Here is a 25,200-nt window from a genome sequence, read left to right as displayed (position 1 = left end):
ATAAGTATTCAGATTCAAAGAGACTCGAAATTGAGCTCAGGTGTCAGGGTTGTCGTAAGGATTAGACCAAGGTGCAGCGGGAATGTGTATACTCATCTTCTTTATTAAATCCAAAGAAGGAAAAACAAACAAATCACGTATACAAAACAACGAATGCCACTAAACAGTCCTGTCAGGTGCACAGACACAAAACAGGAAACAACTACCCACAAACCCCCATAGCACAAACACCCCTATACATAGGACCTTCAATCAGAGGCAACGAGGAACAGCTGCCTCCAATTGAAGGTCAATCAACAAACCCTAAACATAGAAGTAGAAAAACTAGACTGAACATAGAAAAACACTAACCTAGAACATAGACCAAAAACCCCGGAACACTCTAAACAAACACTCCACTTACATAATAACATAGCCCAACAAACCCCGAAACACTCTAAACAAACACCCCCTGCCACGTCCTGACCAAACTACAATAACAAATAACCCCTTTACTGGTCAGGACGTGACATCAGGTGCATCCTGATCATCCTTGAGATATTTCTCCAACTTCATTGGAGGCCACCTGTGGTTAACTCAATTGATTGGACATGATTTGGAAAGGCAGACACCTGTCTATATAATGTACCACATTGGACAGTGCATGTCAGAGCAAAAACCATCTCTGCAGCACTCCACCAATCAGGCCTTTATGGTAGAGTGGCCAGACGGAAGCCATTCCTCAGTAAAAGCCACATTGAAAGCCCACTTGGAGTTTACCAAAAGGCACCTTAGGATCAAATACTAAAGCAGGAAGAATTTCACTAAAAGTTGTAGAAAACTCAATTTGATACTATTTGGAATTGTTGTTATTGAGTAAATACATGCACACACTTAGGAACATTTATCCTGTGGCATGAAACATTACAGGTACTCTCTCTCTTGTGCACTTATCTTGTGTAAACCAGTCAGCCTGCTAGTTAGTTAGCCGTTTGCGTTGTGTTGCATGGCTAACGGGTTCAGGCATGGCTCTCCACACAGACAACAGAGAACTGGGCTGTATGGATGGAACTACAAAGCTCGTTTTCTTTTCCGTCTGTTTAGCAGTTTTGAGTTTTAATGTGAGCGGAGGTGGGTTTGTGAAGCTAAGGGTGTGTTTTGAGGAGTCTTGCCTCATTATTTGTGGGGGGGAAGCAGCTAAATTACAGTTACAGCAGCAGCAGCAGTATTGCCACAGGGCAGCATCGTCAACAGAACAACGCACGCTCGCTCCTCTGTGTACGAGTCTGGAGGGAGACCCCCCCCCCCCTGATGTGTGTGTGAGTGCGTATGTGTGTGTGTTCCTGACCAGTCTACCGCTATGCCCATCTGCAGGCGGAGTTCACTTCCAAACCTCCTCCCCCTCTCGGGAGCCTCAATGGAGAGCCACCACGCCCACCTGGAGGAACGGGATGTACCCCCACTTTCTCCCACCTCCGTCCAATCCCGCTCCCCTCCACTGCGTCCAGATCGCTGCCGGCCCCAGTGCTTTGGTGCCCCCCCAACCCCCGCCACACTTACACATTGATTTCATTCAATCAAACCCTCAGCACCACGTTTGAAGTTTTCCTCTCTCCCTGGCCTACCCAGACACAGCCTAGAGTCCTACAAAACAGCCCAACTAACACACACACACACAGACTGCCAAAGGTTCCCCAGACCGATCCACTCACAGACACAATCACAACAACACCATCCATGGCTGGAGGGCAGGGCTCTGTACTGCAACGCAGGCCAAACACACACACGCTGCTGGCTCTGTGTGTATTACCAGCACTAATGAGCTGATAGATGTTGAACTGATGAGTGGAGATCAAATGTTTAAGGGCCACATCTCTCTTACGCATAGCTAGGCCTAGTTTGAATGTTTTGATACACCTACTGGAAAGCTCTTTTGTCTACACCCATTCATCATTGTTCACACCCTCTTAAGCCTTAGCCCCACCCATCTCTTTAAGGACTCACAAGTGAGGTCATGTGCTAAACAGTGAGTAGTGTAGTAAAGATTAAGACTAAAAGTGGTAAAAGTAGTAGCCTACAATAAGGAAACATTCCAGGTAAACAGTGTCCAGATAAAAATATTTCATAAATATTAGACGACGCGTACCCAGACACACTTGTCTAAATTGACGGGTCATGTGAAAGAAATGCAATAACCCCCAGCCACATCTTGCTAAGTAGATGGGTCTCTACAGAATGTGTAAACAGTACAGCGAAATGGTTACTTGCATAGTAGCAATATTTTTTTATTTCACCTTTATTTAACCAGGTAGGCAAGCTGAGAACAAGTTCTCATTTACAATTGCGACCTGGCCAAGAAAGCAAAGCAGTTTGACACATACAACAACACAGAGTAACACATGGAGTAAAACAAACCTACAGTCAATAATATAGTAGAAAAATAAGTCTATATACAAAGTGAGCAAATGAGGTGAGATAAGGGAGGTAAAGGCAAAAAAGGCCATGGTGGCGAAGTAAATACAATATAGCAAGTAAAACACTGGAATGGTAGATTTGCAGTGGAAGAAAGTGCAAAGTAGAAATAGAAATAATGGGGTGCAAAGGAGCAAAATAAATAAATAAATGCAGTAGGGGAAAAGGTAGTTGTTTGGGCTAAATTATAGATGGGCTATGTACAGGTGCAGTAATCTGTGAGCTGCTCTGACAGCTGGTGCTTAAAGCTAGTGAGGGAGATAAGTGTTTCCAGTTTCAGAGATTTTTGTAGTTCGTTCCAGTCATTGGCAGCAGAGAACTGGAAGGAGAGGCGGCCGAAGGAGGAATTGGCTTTAGGGGTGACCAGAGAGATATACCTGCTGGAGCGCGTGCTACAGTTGGGTGCTGCTATGGTGACCAGCGAGCTGACATAAGGGGGAACTTTACCTAGCAGGGTCTTGTAGATGACCTGGAGCCAGTGGGTTTGGCGACGAGTATGAAGCGAGGGCCAGCCAACGAGAGCGTACAGGTCGCAGTGGTGGGTAGTATATGGGTCTTTGGTGACAAAACAGATGGCAATGTGATAGACTGCATCCAATTTATTGAGTAGGGTATTGGAGGCTATTTTGTAAATGACGTCGCCGAAGTCGAGGATCGGTAGGATGGTCAGTTTTACGAGTGTATGTTTGGCAGCATAAGTGAAAGATGCTTTGTTGCGAAATAGGAAGCCAATTCTAGATTTAATTTTGGACTGGAGATGTTTGATGTGAGTCTGGAAGGAGAGTTTACAGTCTAACCAGACACCTAGGTATTTGTAGTTGTCCACATATTCTAAGTCAGAACCGTCGAGAGTAGTGATGCTGGACGAGCAGGCAGGTGCAGGCAGCGATCGGTTGAAGAGCATGCATTTAGTTTTACTTGTATTTAAGAGCAGTTGGAGGCCACGGAAGGAGAGTTGTATGGCACTGAAGCTCGTCTGGAGGGTAGTTAACACAGTGTCCAAAGAAGGGCCAGAAGTATACAGAATGGTGTTGTCTGCGTAGAGGTGGATCAGAGACTCACCAGCAGCAAGAGCGACATCATTGATGTATACAGAGAAAAGAGTCGGCCCAAGAATTGAACCCTGTTGCACCCCCATAGAGACTGCCAGAGGCCCGGACAACAGGCCCTCCGATTTGACACACTGAACTCTATCAGAGAAGTAGTTGGTGAACCAGGCGAGGCAATCATTTGAGAAACCAAGGCTATTGAGTCTGCCGATGAGGATGTGGTGATTGACAGAGTCGAAAGCCTTGGCCAGGTCAATGAATACGGCAGCACAGTATTGTTTCTTATCGATGGCGGTTAAGATATCGTTTAGGACCTTGAGCGTGGCTGAGGTGCACCCATGACCAGCTCTGAAACCAGATTGCATAGCGGAGAAGTTGCGGTGGGATTTGAAACGGTCTGTAATCTGTTTGTTGACTTGGCTTTCGAAGACTTTAGAAAGGCAGGGTAGGATAGATATAGGTTTGTAGCAGTTTGGGTCAAGAGTGTCCCCCCCTTTGAAGTGGGGGATGACCGCAGCTGCTTTCCAATCTTTGGGAATCTCAGACGACACGAAAGAAAGGTTGAACAGGCTAGTAATAGGGGTTGCAACAATTTCATTTACATTTACATTTAAGTCATTTAGCAGACGCTCTTATCCAGAGCGACTTACAAATTATTTCGGCAGATAATTTTAGAACGAAAGGGTCCAGATTGTCTAGCCTGGCTGATTTGTAGGGGTCCAGATTTTGCAGCTCTTTCAGAACATCAGCTGACTGGATTTGGGAGAAGGAGAAATGGGGAAGGCTTGGACGAGTTGCTGTGGGGGGTGCAGTGCTGTTGACCGGGGTAGGGGTAGCCAGGTGGAAAGCATGGCCAGCCGTAGAAAAATGCTTATTGAAATTCTCAATTGATTGAAATTCTCAATTCTCAGTGTTGAGGATCAGCGGAGTGGAGATGTTGTTTCCTACATTAGCCACCTGGGGGCGGCCCGTCAGGAAGTCCAAGACCCAGTTGCACAGGGCGGGGTCAAGACTCAAGCTTAATGATGAATATGGTTTTGAATACTGAGCTGTAGTCAGTGAACAGCATTTTTACATTGGTATTCCTCTTGTCCAGATGGGATAGGATAGTGTGCAGTGTGATGGCGATTGCATCATCTGTGGACCTATTCGGGCGGTAAGCAAATTGAAGTGGGTCTAGGGTGACAGTTAAGGTGGAGGTGATATGATCCTTGACTAGTCTCTCAAAGCACTTCACGATGAAAGAAGTGAGTGCTACGGGGCAATAGTCATTTAGTTTAGTTACCTTGGCTTTCTTGAGAACAAGAACAATGGTGGCCATCTTGAAGCATGTGGGGACAGCAGACTGGGATGGGGATTGATTGAATATGTCCGTAAACACACCAGCCAGCTGGTCTGCGCATGCTCTGAGGATGCGGCTAGGGATGCCGTCTGAAAGCTGGGTCTCGTCGAAGGTCATGGGTCTTCCAGCAGGACAATGACCCCAACCACACTTCAAAAACCACCCAGGAATGGTTCAAGACAAAACGCTGGACTGTTCTGAATTGGCCAGCAATGAGCCCAGATCTAAATCGCATTGAAACTTTGTGGAGAGACCTAAAAACAGCAGTTGGGAGAAGGCACCCTTCAAAACTGGGAGAACTGGAGTAGTTTGCACAAGAGGAGAGGGCCAAACTGCCAGTACAGAGGTGCAGGAAACTCATTGATGGAGAAATTTTGACTAAAGGCTGTGCTACCAAATATTAAGTCTAGGGAGTCAATAATTTCTGCTAATTTTCTGATTTAAATGGATATATTAAGTTCTGAATCAAAAACAAAAGGTTCTGTAATATTAACAGTGAAATAAATGGTTGAGACCAAATACTTCGGTCAATTTCAACTTATTTGTTGGGAAAATTGTGAGTTACTAGAAAAAAGTCCAAGGGTGACAATATTTTTGTAAAAGATTTGACAGTATGGGTATAGGCTACAGTATTGCTGTGCAATAGGAGCATGACATCATACGCTCCGAGCCTATATCGAGCCAAGGCAGGAGATAGAAACAATCTATTGATAAACAAAATATTGAACAATAATTAGTATTTTGCATAGAAGTGTGGGCTTTAGTATTTTACTTTAAAATTGTTTTGAACATATCAATCAAGTGGTTGGCACTCGCTAAATGAAAAAAGTTGGAAAAGGTCACTGTAAAATATTAAAGGCCCCATGCAGTCAAAAACGTGATTATCTGTACTTTACATATACAGTTGAAGTCGGAAGTTTACATACACTCAGGTTGGAGTCATTAAAAACCTCTTTTTAACAAACTATAGTTTTGGCAAGTTGGTTAGGATATCTACTTTGTGCATGACACAAGTCATTTGTCCAACAATTGTTTACAGACAGATTATTTCACTTATAATTCACTGTATCACAATTCCAGTGGGTCAGAAGTTTACATACACTAAGTTGACTGTTCCTTTTAATAGCTTGGAAAATTCCAGAAAATGATGTTATGGCTAATTGACGTAATGTGAGTCAATTGGAGGTGTACCTGTGGATGTATTTCAAGGCCTACCTTCCAACTCAATGCCTCTTTGCTTGACATCATGGGAAAAGCAAAAGAAATCAGCCAAGAAATCAGACCTACACAAGTCAGGTTCATCCTTGGGAGAAATGTCCAAATGCCTAAAGGTACCACATTCATCTGTACAAACAATAGTACGCAAGTATAAACACCATCGGACCAAGCAGCCGTCATACCGCTCAGGAAGGAGACACGTTCTGTCTCCTAGAGATGAAGGTACTTTGTTGCGAAAAGTGCAAATCAATCCCAGAACAACAGCAAAGGACCTTGTGAAGATGCTGGGGGAAACAGGTACAAAAGTATCTATATCCACAGTAAAACGAGTCCTATATCGACATAACCTGAAAGGCCGCTCAGCAAGGAAGAAGCCACTGCTCCAAAACCGCCATAAAAAAGCCAGACTACGGTTTGCAACTGCACATGGGGACAAAGATAGTACTTTTTGGAGAAATGTCCTCTGGTCTGATGAAGCAATATAGAACTGTTCGGCCATAATAACCATTGTTATGTTTGGAGGAAAAAGGGGGAAGCTTGCAAGCTGAAGAACACCATCCCAACCGTGAAGCACAGGGTGGCAGCATCATGTTGTGGGGGTGCTTTGCTGCAGGAAGGACTGGTGCACTTCACAAAATAGATGGCATCATGAGGACGGGAAATTATGTGGATATATTGAAGCAACATCTCAAGACATCAGTCAGGAAGTTAAAGCTTGGTCGCAAATGGCTCTTCCAAATGGACAATGACCCCAAGCATACTTCCAAAGTTGTGGCAAAAAGGCTTAAGGACAACAAAGTCAAGGTATTGGAGTGGCCATCACAAGGCCCTGACCTCAATCCTATACAACATTTGTGGACAGAACTGACAAAGCATGTGCAAGTAAGGAGGCCTACAAACCTGACTCAGTTACACCAGCTCTGTCAAGAGGAATGGGCCAAAATTCACCCAACTTATTGTGGGAAGCTTGTGGAAGGCTACCCGAAACATTTGACCCAAGTTAAACAATTTAAAGGCAATGCTACCAAATACTAATTGAGTGTATGTAAACTTCTGACCCACTGGGAATGTGATGAAAGAAATAAAGGCTGAAATAAATCTTTATACTATTATTCTGACATTTCACATTCTTAAAATAAAGTGTTGATCCTAACTGACCTAAGACAGAGACTTTTTACTAGGATTAAATGTCAGGAATTGTGAAAAACTGAGTTTAAATGTATTTGGCTAAGGTGTATGTAAACTTCCAACTTCAACTGTATTTCCACACTATGATGTTGGAATAATACTGTGAAATTGTGAAAATTATGATAATGCCCTTTTAGTGTAAGAGCTATATGAAAAGACTGCCTGAAATTTAAGACTGTTTTGGTGGGATGGAGTTTAGGACTACCTGGTGACATCATCAGGGGATACATGACTTAATAGACCAATAAGAATTAGAGTTCCAAACCTCTCTGCCAATAACAGCTAGTTTTCAGTTTCCCCCTCTCGACTCAGACCACCCCCAGACAGTCCTAGCAAAATGTTGCTTGCTGTGAAGCAATTTTTGTTTACTTTTGATAAAAAAACAAAGTAAGTACTTAATTATTTGATATCGAGATAAAAACAGCTGCAATGGACCTTTAAAACATTATGCTCAAACCTCCATAGAAATGTGATCAATAGTTCAAAATAAATGCTATTATTGTCACCATAAAAGGTGAACTGAGAACGTTTTCCTAAAGGAGTTATAATGCTCGTTTACGTGCGCAGTTTTACGACAGGTCTGATTTATAAACGGGTGTTACACAACGGAAGTGTCTAATCCTGAATGCTGACTGGTTAAAACCGCATTCTAGCCTGTGTCTATTCCACAAACTCTATGACGTTAAAATGCCTATTTACTCTGTTCCATCTGACTGTGCAATCCACGGTCTCATCAGTCCAGCCAGGCAAGTTATAAACTTGATCTCCACTGAAAAAAAAAACATCTAGACATTTCCTTCAGACTAACATTTAACTTTCAACAGCGGAGATTTGTATATAAACATTCCTGTCCGTCTCTCCGACATTTGCAACATTGTTTCAATATTCAAATTCGATCTCCAGCTGTCCCATAGTAATACACGTCTAGAGGTCCAGACGAGAGACAGGCAGGCAGCGTTTCTCAGCCAGTCGAAATCATGTATCAGCTGGCATCATTTTTATGGATATTTACAAAGAAATGTCAATTGAAAAAAGGTCAAACGAAACGAAGTGCAGCTTGTTTGCAGTCTTTCCAGCTTCAGTTTGAAGTTTTGTGTTAGCTGTGTTATTGGCTAGCTCTTCTGTACAAGAGTGTCCTGACGAGAGCACATTTTTTATGCCAGGCGAAATCACGCCTCATTAGCTCATTGTTTTAGATGCGTCCACATAAACGTCACTAGAAAACAGCTTAAACAAATGCAAATGAAGCTACTGTTGTTATTCTGGCTGCACTGTTTGATGTGACTAAGTTAGCAGTAGTTGGCTAGCTAGCAAGCAAGCATGGCAATGGAAACACACTAGCCGATTTAGGTAGCAACCCTAGATTTGTGTCAGGAACTATCTTGTGCAAGGATGAAATAGTATGAATAAATTAATCAAAGTAACGTTTTTAATGAAAATATGTCATTAATTATTTAATATGTTGGTAACCCGTTGTATAAAAGTGATAATGCCCCCGAAGCCGATGTTTGGAAACTGAGCTAAATGACTACAGCCCTGTAGCACTCACTTCCATCACCATGAAGTGCTTTGAAAGACTAGTCAAGGACCATATCACCTCCACCCTACCTGACACCCTAGACCCACTCCAATTTGCTTACCACCCCAATAGGTTCACAGACAACGCAATCCCACTGCACACTGCCCTAACCCATCTGGACAAGAGGAATACCTTTGTAAGAATGCTGTTCATCGATTACAGCTCAGCATTTAACACCATAGTACCCTCTAAACTCGTCATTAAGCTCGACCCCGCCCTGTGCAACTGGGTCCTGGACTTCCGGACGGGTCGCCCCCTGGTGGTGAGGGTAGGAAACAACAGTTCCACCCCACTGATCCTCAACACTGGGGCCCCAAAAGGGTGCGTTCTCAGCCCTCTCCTGTACTCCCTGTTCACCCACGACTGCGTGGCCATGCACGCCTCCAACTCAATCATCAAGTTTGCAGACGACACTACAGTGGTAGGCTTGATTACCAACAACAACGAGATGGCCTACAGGGAGAAGGTGAGGGCCCTCGGAGTGTGGTGTCAGGAAAATAACCTCACACTCAATGTTAACAAAACAAAGGAGATGATCGTGGACTTCAGGAAACAGCAGAGGGAGCAGCCCCCTATCCACATCGATGGGACAGTAGTGGAAAGTTTTAAGTTCCTCGGCGTACACATCACGGACAAACTGAAATGGTCCACCCACACAGACAGCGTGGTGAAGAAGGCGCAGCAGCGCCTCTTCAACCTCAGGAGGCTGAAGAAATTCGGCTTGTGACCGAAAACACTCACAAACTTTTACAGATGCACAATCGAGAGCATCCTGTCGGGCTGTATCACCGCCTGGTACGGCAACTGCTCCGCCCACAACCGGAAGGCTCTCCAGAGGGTAGTGAGGTCTGCACAACGCATCACCGGGGGCAAACTACCTGCCCTCCAGGACACCTACACCACCCGATGTCACAGGAAGGCCAAAAAGATCATGAAGGACAACAACCACCCGAGCCACTGCCTGTTCACCCCGCTACCATCCAGAACGTGAGGTCAGTACAGGTGCATCAAAACGGGGACCGAGAAACTGAAAAACAGCTTCTATCTCAAGGCCATCAGACTGTTAAACAGCCATCACTAACTTTGAGTGGCTGCTGCCAACATACTGACTCATCTCTAGCCACTTTAATAATGAAAAATTGATGCCACTTTAAACAATGCCACTTTATATAATGTTTACATACCCTACATTACTCATCTCATATGTATATACTGTACTCTATACCATTTACTGCATCTTGATGTAAGGTATCACTAGCCACTTTAAACAATGCCACTTTATATAATGTTTATATACCCTACATTTCTCATCTCATATGTATATACTGTACTCTATACCATCTACTGCATCTTGCCTATGCCGTTCAGCCATCGCTCATCCATTAATCTTTATGTACATATTCTTATTCATTCCTTTACACTTGTGTGTGTATAAGGTAGTTGTTGTGAAATTGTTATATTACTTGTTAGATAGTATTACTGCATTGTCGGAACTAGAAGCACAAGCATTTCGCTACACTCGCATTAACATCTGCTAACTATGTGTATGTGACAAATAACATTTGATTTGGAGGATATATTGCCACAGTTTGCCGGGCCTAACAACACCTCCAAACTCCGGCTTCTCGGGCATTATCACTTAATTATATAACGGGTGTTATAAATGGTTATGGTTATTCTGGTTATTTTTAGAAATGGCAGATGCAGATATTTAGTTAGAAATTTGCACAACGGTTATAAATGAGGCCCCCGAACGCATGCCTTGAAATGTGGTCACGGTCTAGATAGCCTAATGGGGCATATGGATATGTTATATTTGGACAGGGTTGCGCCTCCACAGTCCTCTCTCTGCGCGACCCTCCGTGCTCTAGACGCCTAACTGACGAGTCCGAGACACGCGGCACTCAATATGAGAGACAACGACTCCCCACCAATCACATTACCCCGCCCTCCAATCACATTAGGACACAGCGGTTGGGGTCGGGATATGGGTGAATCAAGGTGCTATTCTGGTGGAAAGTAAGGCCCCCTGAGTGAGTTAGGTCCATGGCTGGCTGGCACATATTGCACCTGGGATGTCTGTGTGTGTGTGCGTGCGTGTTGTGTTTGTGTGTGAACATATTGCACCCGGGCCAAGGCAGATCAACAGTAGGGAGATAAAGTGATCAACTATGTTCAGGTGACGCAGGTACACTTAAGGATGCAACATTAACACAGAGAATGTAATATATTCCGAATGAGAGGATACCAGGAGAAAGAGCGAAGGAGTGATGGATGGATGAGGCCCAGCCGAGGTGTCCCTGCTGGATACTCTCATAATATACCTGGCGGGGTGGGGCTGCAATGTCAGAGTGAGTATGCCATGGACTCACAAAGGAACTTTTCACTCACCCTTGTTTGTCGGGTCTCTTGTCTTTGTCCTTGGCTCTGTCCTTGTCTCGGTCCCTGCCATTGTCCCTGTCCTTCTCCTTGTCTTTGTCGCGCCCCTTCCGCCTGCTGCGGTCTCGGCTGTGGCTGCGGCTCTTCTTGCGGCTGGACCGGCCACTGCTCCTGCTACGAGACCGCCGTCGCTCACGAGACCTGGAGAGACGACATAACACATGATCAGAATCGCAAAAATAGCGATAAAAAAAACCTTTTTAATTTCTTAATTTGATTGTTTCACTGTAAAGTACATTATGTTGTGATTTGAAATTCTCCGGTATTCAAACCAGCAACCTTTCGGTTACTGGCCTAACTTCAAGGCTACCCCAGTTAGCATTGGCGCTGACACTATCCAGCATAATTCTGACATGCAACCAAAATCACCCCATGCAGGGTAATCCATCTCCCATATGTAATGACTCCCAAAGCCTCTGTAACTTGTAACTCCCAAAGCCTCTGCCCTCTGTAACTTTCAAATGTTGAAAAGACAAAATGAAAAAGTCATACAAGTCAGAATGTGTGTGTGTGAGAGAGAGAGAACGAGAGAGAGAGAACACGAGAGAAAGAGAACGAGAGATTGAGAACGAGAGACAGAGAGAACGAGAGAGAGAGAGACAGAGAGAACGATAGAGCGAGAAGAGAGAGAACTAGGAACTAGTTGCCGGCAGGTAATTTACAGCTTCTGGTTAGGGCAGCAGCCTATTGGGAAACCCGAGTCGGCGTTGATTAGAAACAGACGGTTGGAGATGGGAGACTGGCTGGAGATGGGGGCAATTAGGGAGGGCTTTAGATGGCGGCCATGGCGGCCTTATTGATCCTGACAGTCAGTGGGATGGATCCCTGAACACACACACACACACACACACACACACACACATATACACACACACATAAAAACACACACACACACAGGGACTAGTATAAGATTTAGTGGGCTACTTATAGAGACAGGCTAGGCTGGCTGGGCCGGCCTGCAGAGCCACCGCTTTCTGTCACCGCCTCTCTCACACACACCTCCGTGGAGTGGAGAGACTACAGAGTGTGTCTGTTTTTTACGCATTCATACCTCTATTGATTCTCTAAGTCATTTTCAATGCGCTGTCAGTCGGAGGCTGATGGGTGGGGGTGTGTGTGTGTGTGTGTGTGTGTGTGTGTGTGTGTGTGTGTGTGTGTCTGACTATGACAATGTGAAAAGAAGCCTGTAAAAAAAGAAAAGGAGGAAGCTAAGGTGTTATATTCTATCATCTATCATTTTATTGATTTGTCTATAAAAATGGTCAAACCTGCTGTCCGAGAATCATTATTGCTTCCTTCCCTCTTTTGACATAAAACTAATAATAGTTCTGTCATGAAAGTCTGGACAACTGTTGAAAACAGGTCCCCCCAGTTAATATAATCTAATTCATTATGATCTAAAATGCAAAACTGATCCTGGATCAGCACTCCTACTGTGAGATGCTTTATACATACACGATGGACCCTGGAGAGTTCTACAATGTGTTCTAGTGTTGAACAAAGCTGGGTGTCAATGATGAGTAGATGATACATGGAATACTTAAAAAAAAATTTAAAAAAATAAAATTGCTCTTAATACAATACAAATGACATTCAAAATGTCTGCCTAATACTGTGCTTGCACAATGACATGGCCATTTGCAAGGACACAGGTCTTAATAAGTAGCACATTTAACATCCTTCATAAAAGAAATATCATATTTCAATCTCATAAAACGCTGCACTGTCATCACTAGTAATGGTGGTAAATCATTTGCCTGGCTACCCAAACTCCTTTATCCGGGCAAACGCTATGCCATGCTCACAGACGTTAGCTTCTTCTCCGCAATGAGTCTGGATCGGAGTACACTCCCCGACAACTTTTAGAATGCAAACACATTTTAACCGTTCTGATTGGTCCCAGAAACCAATTGGTTGGGCCAGAGCCAGAACACACGTGGATAAAGCAGCATTTAGAAAAAGTTGTCATTGGCTTTGACACTCTGATTGGTTAGAAATGATCCAATCACCGATGACTTTGTTTTGTACAACGCCCATCATTTTGACAGCACCACAAATGACTTCAATGATGGCCGTCTCAGACTGAAGTATGTAGCAAACATACAGCAGCAGAAGAATTCAGTATGAGTCGTCAGGCAAGTAAATAATATCGATATTCTACGTAACAATACTGCACATGTGCAAGAGGGAGAGAATCACCTGTGGTTTGCAAAGCCTTCTCAGAATTAGAGCTACATGAATACAATACATCAGAGAGTTCTGTCTAAGGTGGTTATATCACCAGAGAACTGGCAAACCACCCAGCCTTAACGTCCTGGGGGAATATGGATAGGTTTATTACTCGAATCAGCCTCCTGCCTGGAAGATCCTCAGGCCAACCCACAGACTTTGGTGTGTGAAACTGGGTGTGTGGTACGATGACGTATGTGAGACGAGGAATTGGACACTGTCCATTTTCTGTTTTGGTCTGTGTGTGTGCTTGTGCGTGTCCAATAGCTACATATGGAGAAACACAAGTGCAGTTTTATTTTAGCAGCCAAGCAACTTGTGGCAAGCAGATGCAATAAACACAAAATCTGTGGCAGCTTTTCTGAACGGGGGGGGGAAGCGGCGGCAGCCACACACTTCTGGGGTCTGTACCAAATTACATTTACTGTAGTTAATAGAGTGAGGCTATGCTGTTAAATGTCAATTTCATTACCAAGCCCTTCCCCTTGGAGAATGATTAGCTTGTTTAAGGCCAGGGGTAAATGTGTTAATGCAAGACACACAGATAAACAGCATCAACCCCTACCCCATGCCAAGGCCCTGCCTATTTTACATTTTATTTGGGTTATTATCTCAGGAGAAAATGGTTCCCCTATGGCCTAAACATATTCTCATTTCTATTAAAAGGGCCTTGCTGTTTTCTCCCCCCCTCCTATTCGCCTAGCCAATCCATTAAATCGGGCTGCCGCTATTGGCTAGGGCAATTTTCTCAGTGAATTATCAATAAAGTAATTACCAGTGTGTTGGAGCAAGGTTGGGGAGCTTATCGCTGGGTGACCCCCCGCGCTCACCCTGGATATGATCCCTAACCACAACCCATTTGGGTAATTATATCGTCGGGGGTGTGTAGCCTGGATAGTGGTGTCGTCGCCCCGCGTTATCTGTCTGTATTATATTTCGGAGGCTAAACATGTTTTTCATTGAAAATTGGACATTAATGGCAGCCACATGATACCACTAGTGCTGGAAAACAGGCTGAAGTCTCGACTGGAATCCGACCCTGGTCAAATCATTATTCATGCCCCCTCCTCCATGGCCCCCTGCCTCCCCCTCTCCCTCCCCATCCCCATCCCAGCAGCGACAACAGCCTGGAACTCTCTCTCATCCATCCATCCTCTCTACAGTCTTCCAGTTGGGGACTGCGGCCTGCTACTCCCAGGGGACTACAATCACTACCACTACTAACAATCCATACTCCCTACGTACAGTAGACAAGCGTAAGCATAAATGCTACATCCACAGTGCTATGTGGGTAAATAACATACAGTGCATTCGGAAAGTATTCAGACATTTTTCCACATTTTGTTACGTTACAGCCTTTTTCTAAAATGGCTTTTCCTCAATCTACACACAATACCCCATAATGACAAAGCGAAAACAGGTTCAGAAATGTTTGCAAATTTATAAAATTAAAAAAACTTCAACATCTTATTTACATAAGTATTCAGACCCTTTACTATGAGACTCGAAATTGATCTGTTTCCATTGATCATCCTTGAGATATTTCTACAAATTCAATTGATTGGACATGATTTGGAAAGGCATACACCTGTCTATATAAGGTCCCACAGTGTACAGTGCATGTCAGAGCAAAAACCAAGCTTTGAGGTCGAATGAATTGTCCGTAGAGCTCCGAGACAGGCTTGTGTCAAGGCACAGATCTGGGGAAGGGTACCAAAAAAGGTCTGCAGCATTAAAGGTCAACAAGAACACAGTGGCCTCCATCATTCTTAAATGGAAGAAGTTTGGAAGTACCAAGACCATTCCTGGAGCTGGCCGTCCAGTCAAACTGAGAAATCGTGGGAGAAGGGCCTTGGTCAGGGAGGTAACCAATAACCCAATGGTCACTCTGACAGAGCTCCAGAGTTCCTCTGTGGAGATGGGAGAACCTTCCAGAAGGACAACCATCTCTGCAGGACTCTACCAATCAAGCCTTTATGGTAGAGTGGCCAAGGCAAAAGCTACATTACAGCCCGCTTGGAGTTTGCCAAAAGGCACCTAAAGGACTCTCAGACCATGGGAAACAAGACTCTGGTCTGATGAAACCATGGCACTCGGGACAAGTCTCTGAATGTCCTTGAGTGGCCCAGCCAGTGCCCGGACTTGAACCTCTGGAGAGACATGAAAATAGCTGTGCAGCGACACCCCATCCAACCTGACAGAGCTTGAGAGGATCTGCAGAGAATGTGAGAAACTCCCCAAATACAGGTGTGCCAAGCTTGTAGTGTCATACTCAAGAAGACTCGATGCTGTAATTGCTGCCAAAAGGTGCTTCAACAAAGTACTGAGTAAAGGATCTAAATATTATGTTTTTCTTTATAAAACATTTGCAAAAAAATCAAAAAACCTGTTTGTGCTTTGTCATTATGGGGTAATTGTGTGTAGATTGATGAGGGGGGAAAAACTATTTAATACATTTTAGAATAAGGCTGTAACGTAACAAAATGTGGAAAAGGTCAAGGGGTCGGAATACTTAACGTATGCGGTTTAGCAGGCACCTTTATCCAAAGTGACTTCTAGTACCGTCAGCGCATATATTTTTTGTATATGTGATCTCTGTGGGTGTCGAACCAACAACCCTGGAGTTGCTAGCACCAAGCTCTTAACACCTGAGCAACACAGGACCAAAGTGATGGTTAGCCTTTATCTTGACTTTAGGGGAGATTTCATCTGTCAGTCTGCTCGATCTTTCATTAATTGGCTATGCCTATGTGAAAGAGAAGTCTCCGGTTCCACTGGCAATTGTCACGTCGTCACTCTGCTTCGATAAGTGGCTCTAAGCACCTGACTGATGGATTCTGTTGGGGCTGCTGTACTATGACTGGACCTGAGAGTGACCAGGGAGACCACTATACCAAATCCTAACTTGGGATCTGTGCATGCAACTCAAAATGTTTGTCCTTTAATATCAATACACAATTGAAGAGAAAGTCAAAAGTCACACGTAAGTTAGTGCTTTGGCCCCATGTCTCGACTAGGACTCTTCCCACATCATACAAGGACTGGTTCTTCAGCCAAACCTCCAAATATGCAAGATATAAAAACCACATCTGAAAGAAAAATATATATTCAAAAGACAAAAACACTTATTTCAGGAACTTCATTAAAGCATTTACCCCCGCAGAGTTCTTCCAGAGAGAGAATACACACGCGCACGCACGCACGCGCACGCAGCAGCCGTTTCCCACTCAATTTAAAAGTGATATTCATGATACAGTTCGAAAGCAAAGCACCTTGAATGAGCAATAGCTGCATTTCCTGCTGCCAAAAGACATCCAAAACAGCTGGTCCTCCCCAGCGCTGTCCGCCGAACGCAATGCAAATATGTTAACCATCCAGCATTTATTACTTTTCAGTGCTCTTCAAACGCTGTGCCAGACACAAGTTTAATTTATGATATTCTCCTAATTACGATAGCTGTTGAAATCATTTCCCAAGCTGTTTCCCTCTTCCAAGCAGCCATATTATCTGTACTCACACACACACACACACACACACACACACACACACACACACACACACACACACACACACACACACACACACACACAAAATAAAAAGCACATCAAATTACAAGCGATGTAAAGTAGCTGATTGCTAGCACAATTAACACAGCAAAGAGCAACCATGAAAGATTCCCCATAAAGTTTATCTTTCTCCTTCCTCTCAAAACCATGAAAGGGGACGGTAAATATCTGCCACAATCATCAGTCTACTTTAAATTAGCTCACAGCTGGCAACTGTCCAACAGTCTGCTGGACTGAGAAAGAAATCAGCACCCATTTAAGCCCACCCGCACAGCCCATAGGTCAAGTCATTTAGCCAAGTTTAAAAGCCTTCAAAAAGGCTTCTCAGATCTACATGAACCCACATGGCTAACTGGTAATTAAAAAAATTTAAAAAATAGAAAAGTTACTTTCTACGAGAGAAACAAAATTTTATGAAATCATCTCTCTTTGGCGCGGTTGACCTCCAAGCTAGCCCTGCTGGCACCATGTGCCCACTGTCACTCACCGACGACACCACAATCCTAAACTGGCATGTCTGGTGACCCCTGGCATCTCAGCACATCATGACGCCCTTCAGCAGCTGAAGTGAAAGGCATGATGGAGCGACTGTTCAGTCACTGAACCCAAAGACAGGGTCAAGTGGAGGTCAAACCCCAAGACGAGGTGCTAACTCACTAACTCAACCAATTTCGCCAGAGCCAGTCATTCAACAACTCATTTATTTTCTTATATTTGGGTTTACTCAAATTGTAATTTTTTTGGGGGGGGTTACAAACTCTAGCATTTCTTTTTCAATTTTTCATGTTGTCTCCTTTTATCTTGGTTGCAGCAGACAGGGGAATGGTAGGACACACAGATATTTCAGTGTCAAACCTTCTTAACTGTGTGTATTTAACAATTCGTCAAAAATCTAATCAAAATCACATTTTATTTGTCAAATGCCAAATACAACAGGTCCAGACCTTACAGTGAAATGCTTACTTACAAGCCCTCAACCAACAATGCTTTGAGAAGTTAAGAAAAATAAGTGTTACGTAAAAAATAGATAAGTAAATTTTTTTTATAAAGTAACAAATAATTAAACAGCAGCAGTAAAATGACAATAGCGAGGCTATTTACAGAGGGTACCGGTACAAAGTCAATGTGCGTCGGCACCAGCTTGTCGAGGAAATTGAGGTAATATGGACATGTACGCAGAGTTAAACTGACTATGCATAGACAATAAACAGAGAGTAGCAGTAGCATAAAAGAGGGGTCTGGGTAGCCCTTTGATTAGCTGTTCAGGAGTCTTATGGCTTGGGGGGTAGAAGCTGTTAAGAAGCCTTTTGAACCTAGACTTGGAGCTCCGGGTACCGCTTGCCATGCGGTAGCAGAGAGAACAGTCTATGACTGTCCACATTGAAGGGACAGCAGTGGAGAAGGTGGAAAGTTTTAAGTTCCTGGGCGTACACATTGCAGACTAAAATGGTCCACCCACACAGACAGTGCTGAAGAAAGTTGGCTTGTCACCCAAAACCCTGACAAACTTTTACAGATGCACAATCGAGAGCATCCTGTTGGGGTTTTTCACAGCCTGGTACGGCAACTGCACCGCCCTCAACCGCAAGGTTCTCTAGAGGGTGGTGCGGTCTGTACGACGCATCACATGCGGTCTGCACAACGCATCACCGGGGGTAAACTACCTGGCCTCCCCTGACACCTACAGCACCCGATGTCACAGGAAGGCAAAAGAGATCATCAAGGACAACAACCACCCGAGCCACTGCCTGTTCACCCCGCTATCATCCAGAAGCCGAGGTCAGTACAGGTGCATCAAAGCTGGGACCGAGAGATTGAAAAACATCTACATCAAGGCCACCAGACTGCTAAACAGCAATCACTAACTCAGAGAGGCTGCTGCCTACATTGAGACCCAATCACTGGACACTAATAAATGGATCACTAGTCACTTTAAACAATGCCACTTTAAATAATGCCACTTTAATAATGTTCACATATCTTACATTACTCATATCACATGTATATACTGTATTTTATACCATCTACTGCACCTTGCCTATGCCGCTCAGCCATCGCTCATCCATATACTTATACGTACATATTCTCATTCACCCCTTTATATTTGTAGTTGTTGGGGAATTATTAGGTAGTTGTTGGGGAATTGTTCGATTACTTGTTAGATATTACTGCACTGTCGGAACTAGAAGCACAAGCGTTTCGCTACACTCGCATTAACATCTGCATGTGACGAATACAATTATTTGATTTGAGTAGGGTGACTGGATTCTGACAATTTTTAGGGCCTTCCTCTGACACCGCCTGATATAGAGGTCCTGGATGGCAGGAAGCTTGGCCCCAGTGACGAACTGGGCCGTACGCACTACCCTCTGTGCCTTGGGGGTCTGAGGCCGAGCATTTGCCATAACAGGCAGTGATGCAACCAGTCAGGATGCTTTCGATGGTGCAGCTGTTGAACCTTTTGAGGATCTGAGGACGCATGCCAAATCCTTTCAGTCTCCTGAGGGGGAATAGGCTTTGTCGTGCTCTCTTCACGACTGTCTTGGTGTGTTTGGACCATGATCATTTGTTGGTTATGTGGTCACGTTCTGTTGCATAATTCAACAAGTGTGCCAATAGCAGGATACACTCGGATTAAAAATCAACACGCTTGGATCTAGATTACATCTATCTATACATACTTTACATCGTTTGTGAGATCAGACATAATCACACAGCCCGGTCGATGAGAATGGGGGCGTGCCCGGTCCTCCATTTACTGTAGTACACAATCATCTCCTCTGTCTTGATCACATTGAGGGATAGGTTGTTGTCCTGGCACCACACAGGCAGGTCTCTGACCTCCTCCCTATAGGCTGTGTCATTGCTGTCGTGCCTGGGCATGCAGTCATGAGTGAACAGGGAGTACAGGAGGGGACTGAGCACGCACCCCTGATGGGCCCCCGTGTTGAGGAACAGCGAGGCGAATGTGTTGTTCCCTACCCTTACCACCTGGGGGTGGCCCGTCAGGAAGTCTAGGATCCAGTTGCAGAGGGAGGTGTTCAGTCACAGGGTCCTTAGCTTAGTGATGAGCTTTGAGGGTACTATGGTGTTGAACGCTGAGCTGTAGTCAATGAATAGCATTCTCACATAGGTGTTCCTTTTGTCCAGGTGGGAAAGAGCAGTGTTGAGTGCAATAGAGGTTGCATCATCTGTGGATCTGTTGGGGCGGTATGCAAATTGGAATGGGTCTATGGTTTCTGGGATAATGGTGTTGATGTGAGCCATGACCAGCCTTTCAAAGAACTTCATGGCTACAGACGTGAGTGCTACGGGTCGGTACATATTCAGGCAGGTTACCTTGGTGTTCTTGGGCACAGGGACTATGGTGGTCTGCTTGAAACATGTTGATTACAGACTCAGTCAGGGACAGGTTGAAAATGTCAATGAAGACACCAGTTGGTCAGCGCATGCTCGGAGTACACGTCCAGGTAATCCATCTGGCCTTGTGAATGTTGACCTGTTTAAATGTCTTACTCACATCGGCTACGGAGAGCGTGATCACATAGTCATCCGGAACAGGAGAGGGAGACTACTCAGACAGCCACGCTTCAGACACAACGTGTTCTTAATTAGCAGGTGTGCTCTTAGAGGCAAGATGATGGGGAGTTTTTTCGCCTCTGTCCTTTTTATTTATGTGTATTTATGAAGTGGTGGAAGATCTGAGGCCCTTACCATAATAGTGTTTTATTGTTTAAATGTGGACGGTTATGCTGTGTGCTTAAGTGATTTCGGGAACCTCACAACTGTGGTATAAGAAATATCAGAAACGCTGAGACAAAACATGTGGGCTCACTGTAAAAGGGAGGGAAAAGAATGTGCGACACAAAGCAGACACGCATTCCACCTCGGAGAGGGAAACCACACATAATTAAACAAATAAGTGCATCTGAAATATCGCCTCGTAAAACCACCAAACGATTAGTTTTACTCCGACAGAGAAACAAAAAAGAGAGTACATTTTTTTCCCCCCATAAATAAATTCAGAGGTGATGTTGAGAACAAGGTGTCTCAAAAAATAGAATAATAATACATTCAGAGAAAACTTCTCTGCGACATCTGTCGCTGCGGATCATGAAAGTGTCTGAAGCCAAATAAAAAAACAGATGCCGACAGATATTACATTTTATTACTGATCAATCTGGGGCTTCTTACGAGACGGCTCTCTAACTGATGAGTTTTCATCAGGCCGTACGACACACTGCAGCCGATTGCTGACAGCCCAATAACCATGGGGCTCACTTCAAAGAGGGCCTCATCAGGTCCCTTAAATCAACACACACATGCGAGCACACACACATGCAAGCACGCACACACACACTATTCACTGACGAAGCTTTGACTGCCTGAGCAATATACTGGTCCTGCGCAGAAGCACTGAGGTACTCCAACGCACTCCTCCAACCAATCACAGAGAGGAAGGGTGGACATGTGACAGGTGATACATTTCTCCACTTCCTCTGCGTGTCTCCGACTTGGCCAGGAGCTCCATCACGGGATGCCCCTAGCCGGACAGACAGAACGAAGGAAAATAAAGAAAGAAATACACTCTACAAAACTCAAGCTCGTTGAGAAAGTGTTTCATTACTTTTCAAAGTGTCCGGATTTCAGTCAAGAAGCACATGATCCCGATCAAATTTTTCATTTTGCCGTCTTTTTTTTTTTTTTTTTTTACAATTAAAATATTAGATGGATAAGTGAAACCACATTTCCCCCTGCCTGTACACGGGTAGAAGACAAGTGCTGCCTGCCTGGGAGATTCCATTAGTCCACAATTTGCTTGGCGGCTGTTCTGTTCTGGGGAGGGTAGAGAAGGGGGTGACAGTGGTTCTCCTGACAGGCCAGAGCACATGGCTCTGCTTAGCACGCGCACACACACGCATAAATGTATGCACGGACACACAGGCATGCACACACAGGCATGCAGACACACAAAGAAACAAATTGGGAATATAAGTATATGAATTGTTTTCAATTCTAACAACTAGCATCACTAGTTGTCTAGAGGAGGCCTAGCCTAGGGGAGACATGTCCTGCAAAGTATTCAAACAAAGCTGTCAGTGAGTCATAAGTAAGACGCTGGTACCTGGGCTCCCGAGTGGCGCAGCGGCCTAAGGCACTGCATCTCAGTGCTAGAGGCGTCACTACAGACCCTGGTCAGATTTCAGGCTGTATCACAACCGGCCGTGATTGGGAGTCCCATAGGTGCCCAGCGTCGTCCAGGTTAGGCCGTCATTGTAAATAAGAATTTGTTCTTAACTGACTTGCCTAGTTTTTTGTTTTTATTTAACCTTTATTTAACGAGGCAAGTCAGATAAGAACAAATTCTTATTTACAATGATGGCCTACCCCGGCCAAACCCTAACCCGGACGATGCTGGGCCAATTGTGCGCCACACTATGGGTTGTGATACAGCGTTCCAATACATCCATTGGTGTCATGAGAAGGGCTAGCAACTAACCCATGTTAGAGTCAGCTAGGATCTCCGACAATGCATTCAACGCCATTGGTGATTGCTTATGCGCCTAATCCATGTTGCTGCTAAAAACCCTGCTTTTAAAATGGTCCAACTGGCATTTGAGGAATAAATGTAAGTAGAATAGAAAGCTGTGATCCTGCTCTGTTAAGTGGCAATTAAACTGCTTTCAAAAGTGTTTTTCCAACAACTGGGCGTGCGTGTTTTTCTCCCTGTGCCACTCGCAATTTGAAAGCGCCCAGAGGAATATTATTTTCTCCCATAGAATGGGACAAGCTGACCAATTGAATAGGTAAACCCTTCTACTAGGGAAAGAGGGATACGTAGTCAGTTGTACAACTGAAATGCAATCCTATTGGATTATTTGGTGTTGATTACTCTTGTTTTGTTTTTATTCAACTAGGCTAGTCAGTTAAGAATAGATTCTTATTTACAATGACGGCCTACCCCGGACAACGCTGGGCCAATTGTGCACCACCGTATGGGACTCCCAATCACGGCCGAATGTGATACTGCCTGGATTCGAACCAGGGACTGTAGTGACGCCTCTTGCACTGAGATGCAGTGCCTTAGACTGCTGCGCCACTCGGGAGCCTAGTTAAATAAAGGTTAAATAAAAAAATTAAAAGGGCCCAATCGTATGTTAAGTCACAGAAAATGGCTATTGAATGGAGCAGCGTGTGTAGTGTACCATACGGCTGCAGAAATGTGTGTAGGCGGTGGGGGAGGCGGAGGATGGACATACGGTGGCCGTTCATCTAAGCTTAATTGAGAGGAAGCCATGGTCGTTCATTAAAGACAAAAGAAAAACCTGAAAAGTGCTGAATAAAAAAACTTTGCCGGTCGGCTACTTCATGGAGTGGCCTCCTGAGTCAGACAGGGGCGCCCCCATCGGGAGTGAGTGGCACGGGAGGGGGGGACAAGACCAGTCTGGGCCGTGGGGTACGGCGCGAGGTGCCCCCTTTTCCCCCCTCATTTTCCCCCCACAGCGCCATTAAACCCAGGGTTCTGAAGCCACTTGCTCCAAACAGCTCAATGACAACACACGGCCTGGCAATTAGAAATAATTAGGCAGTCATTTTGGTGGCAAGTCTTTTTAAGTGCATATATAACGATGCAATGATGCTTATTAGCCGGCCCGAGTGAGCCGAGACTCAAACGGCCACCGAAATAATTATGCCACTGATCACAAAGCGTCTGCACATCTCTGTACTTCACCTTAATGCGTTTCAAAAATCCACTTCATTACCTCCAGTAATTAATCCTCCATTAATTGCAGGAAAAGCCCAGTTTACCTCCCTTCGTTTCTAATTATCATCTTATAAATAGTTATGGTTCTAATTAATGTGTTCATTAGGCAGGATATTTTTCTCAAAGCCGCGCTCGGAGCCAAAGGTTCAGCGTCTCTCTCAGAAGCCTAACCAGCCAGAAGGTGAGGCCATTCTGGTTGCATTTGCTTTTATTTTACTACATTCAACCTCCTAATTGGCATTTAAAACCCAATTTGGAAGAACTTCAAGAAGCTTAAATGGAGGAGAAACGTAGGGAAGGGAGAGATTCATTTTGTATTCAGTTTTCCGATACCAGGGCAAAGAGTCTTTCTCGCTGTCAATCTCTCTTGTTCTCACACACTTTCTGTCTCTATCACACTCTGGCCAAACGGGCGAGCTCTTTTCGACGTGACGAAATAAACGTACAGCTCATTGTGTATTAGGAGCTGCTGCCATCTTTCTCCAAACCGTCCAAATGTTGACTGACGGGTGAATGACATGTCTGTTTATTGAGGGATTTCTTAAAAGGTAGGAAGCTGCTAGTACTACAAAGTGAAAGCAGAATCCTGAGCTCTCAGTTTGAAGGCCAGAGTGCCATGAACAACAGAGAGAATTGAAAGGCCCAGTCAAAGCGAAAGCCTCTGGACAATAAATACAGTATCCGAGCGAGGTCAAGGCAGAACAACAGCCCCTAATATTTACAGAGACAAACCAATCTGGCGGGTAATATTGGGTGATTAAAATACATTGTTGTCAAGGTTTTCTTCACGTTTCGCATTCAGGAGCCGCTGCTGTTTGAAGGACCAATCGGTCATCGTTTCTGACACGGGATGAATTTAGAGCAACGTCTAGTCGAGCTCTTTAGTGTCAGGAGGTTCCTATAAGATGCTCAAAGACCGTCTGAGTTCTCTGTGGCACGGTTGTTTATTTACTTGAACAACACACAATAGGGTCGGTGTAAACAAAACCAACGTAATGTTTTCTGTTATTTTAACAAAAATAAAACAAAAAAACATATTTTTGATGAGGGAAACCTAAAAACGAATGAACCATTAAATCTGTCTACTCCAAAGCGTTGACAAATTGGATTATTGCATTGGGGCTTTCACAAAGCCATGTGTGTGTGTGTGTGTGTGTGTGTGTGTGTGTGTGTGTGTGTGTGTGTGTGTGTGTGTGTGTGTGTGTGTGTGTGTGTGTGTGTGTATGTGTGTGTGTACCTGTGCATGTGTGTGTGTAGATGCGCTCGTGTGTGTGTTTGTTTAGCGGTAGAACAGACTCTGGCTGATCTACCGAGCGGCTAGGTTTCCACCCAAGGGAGTGGGGCTCGGGGCTGGTGCCGAGTGTGTGCCTGGA

The 25,200-nt window shown here is 44.5% G+C and overlaps 1 protein-coding gene across 1 annotated transcript in view; it reads right to left on the bottom strand.

Moving 5' to 3' along the window:
* The window catches only part of rsrc1 (arginine/serine-rich coiled-coil 1), a 185,393-nt gene that overhangs the window by 144,986 nt on the left and 15,207 nt on the right, over positions 1 to 25,200 (bottom strand). Inside the window, exon 4 of the mRNA XM_029772271.1 lies at positions 11,219 to 11,407. Coding sequence (XP_029628131.1) covers positions 11,219 to 11,407 — 189 coding nt within the window. The remainder of the gene's footprint in view (positions 1 to 11,218; positions 11,408 to 25,200) is intronic.

The sequence above is a fragment of the Salmo trutta genome, chromosome 13 (assembly GCF_901001165.1).
Source record: "Salmo trutta chromosome 13, fSalTru1.1, whole genome shotgun sequence".
Taxonomy (NCBI): domain Eukaryota; kingdom Metazoa; phylum Chordata; class Actinopteri; order Salmoniformes; family Salmonidae; genus Salmo; species Salmo trutta.
The sequence above is the reverse complement of the archived record's forward strand: the minus strand, read 5'-3'. Positions and strand labels throughout refer to the sequence as shown.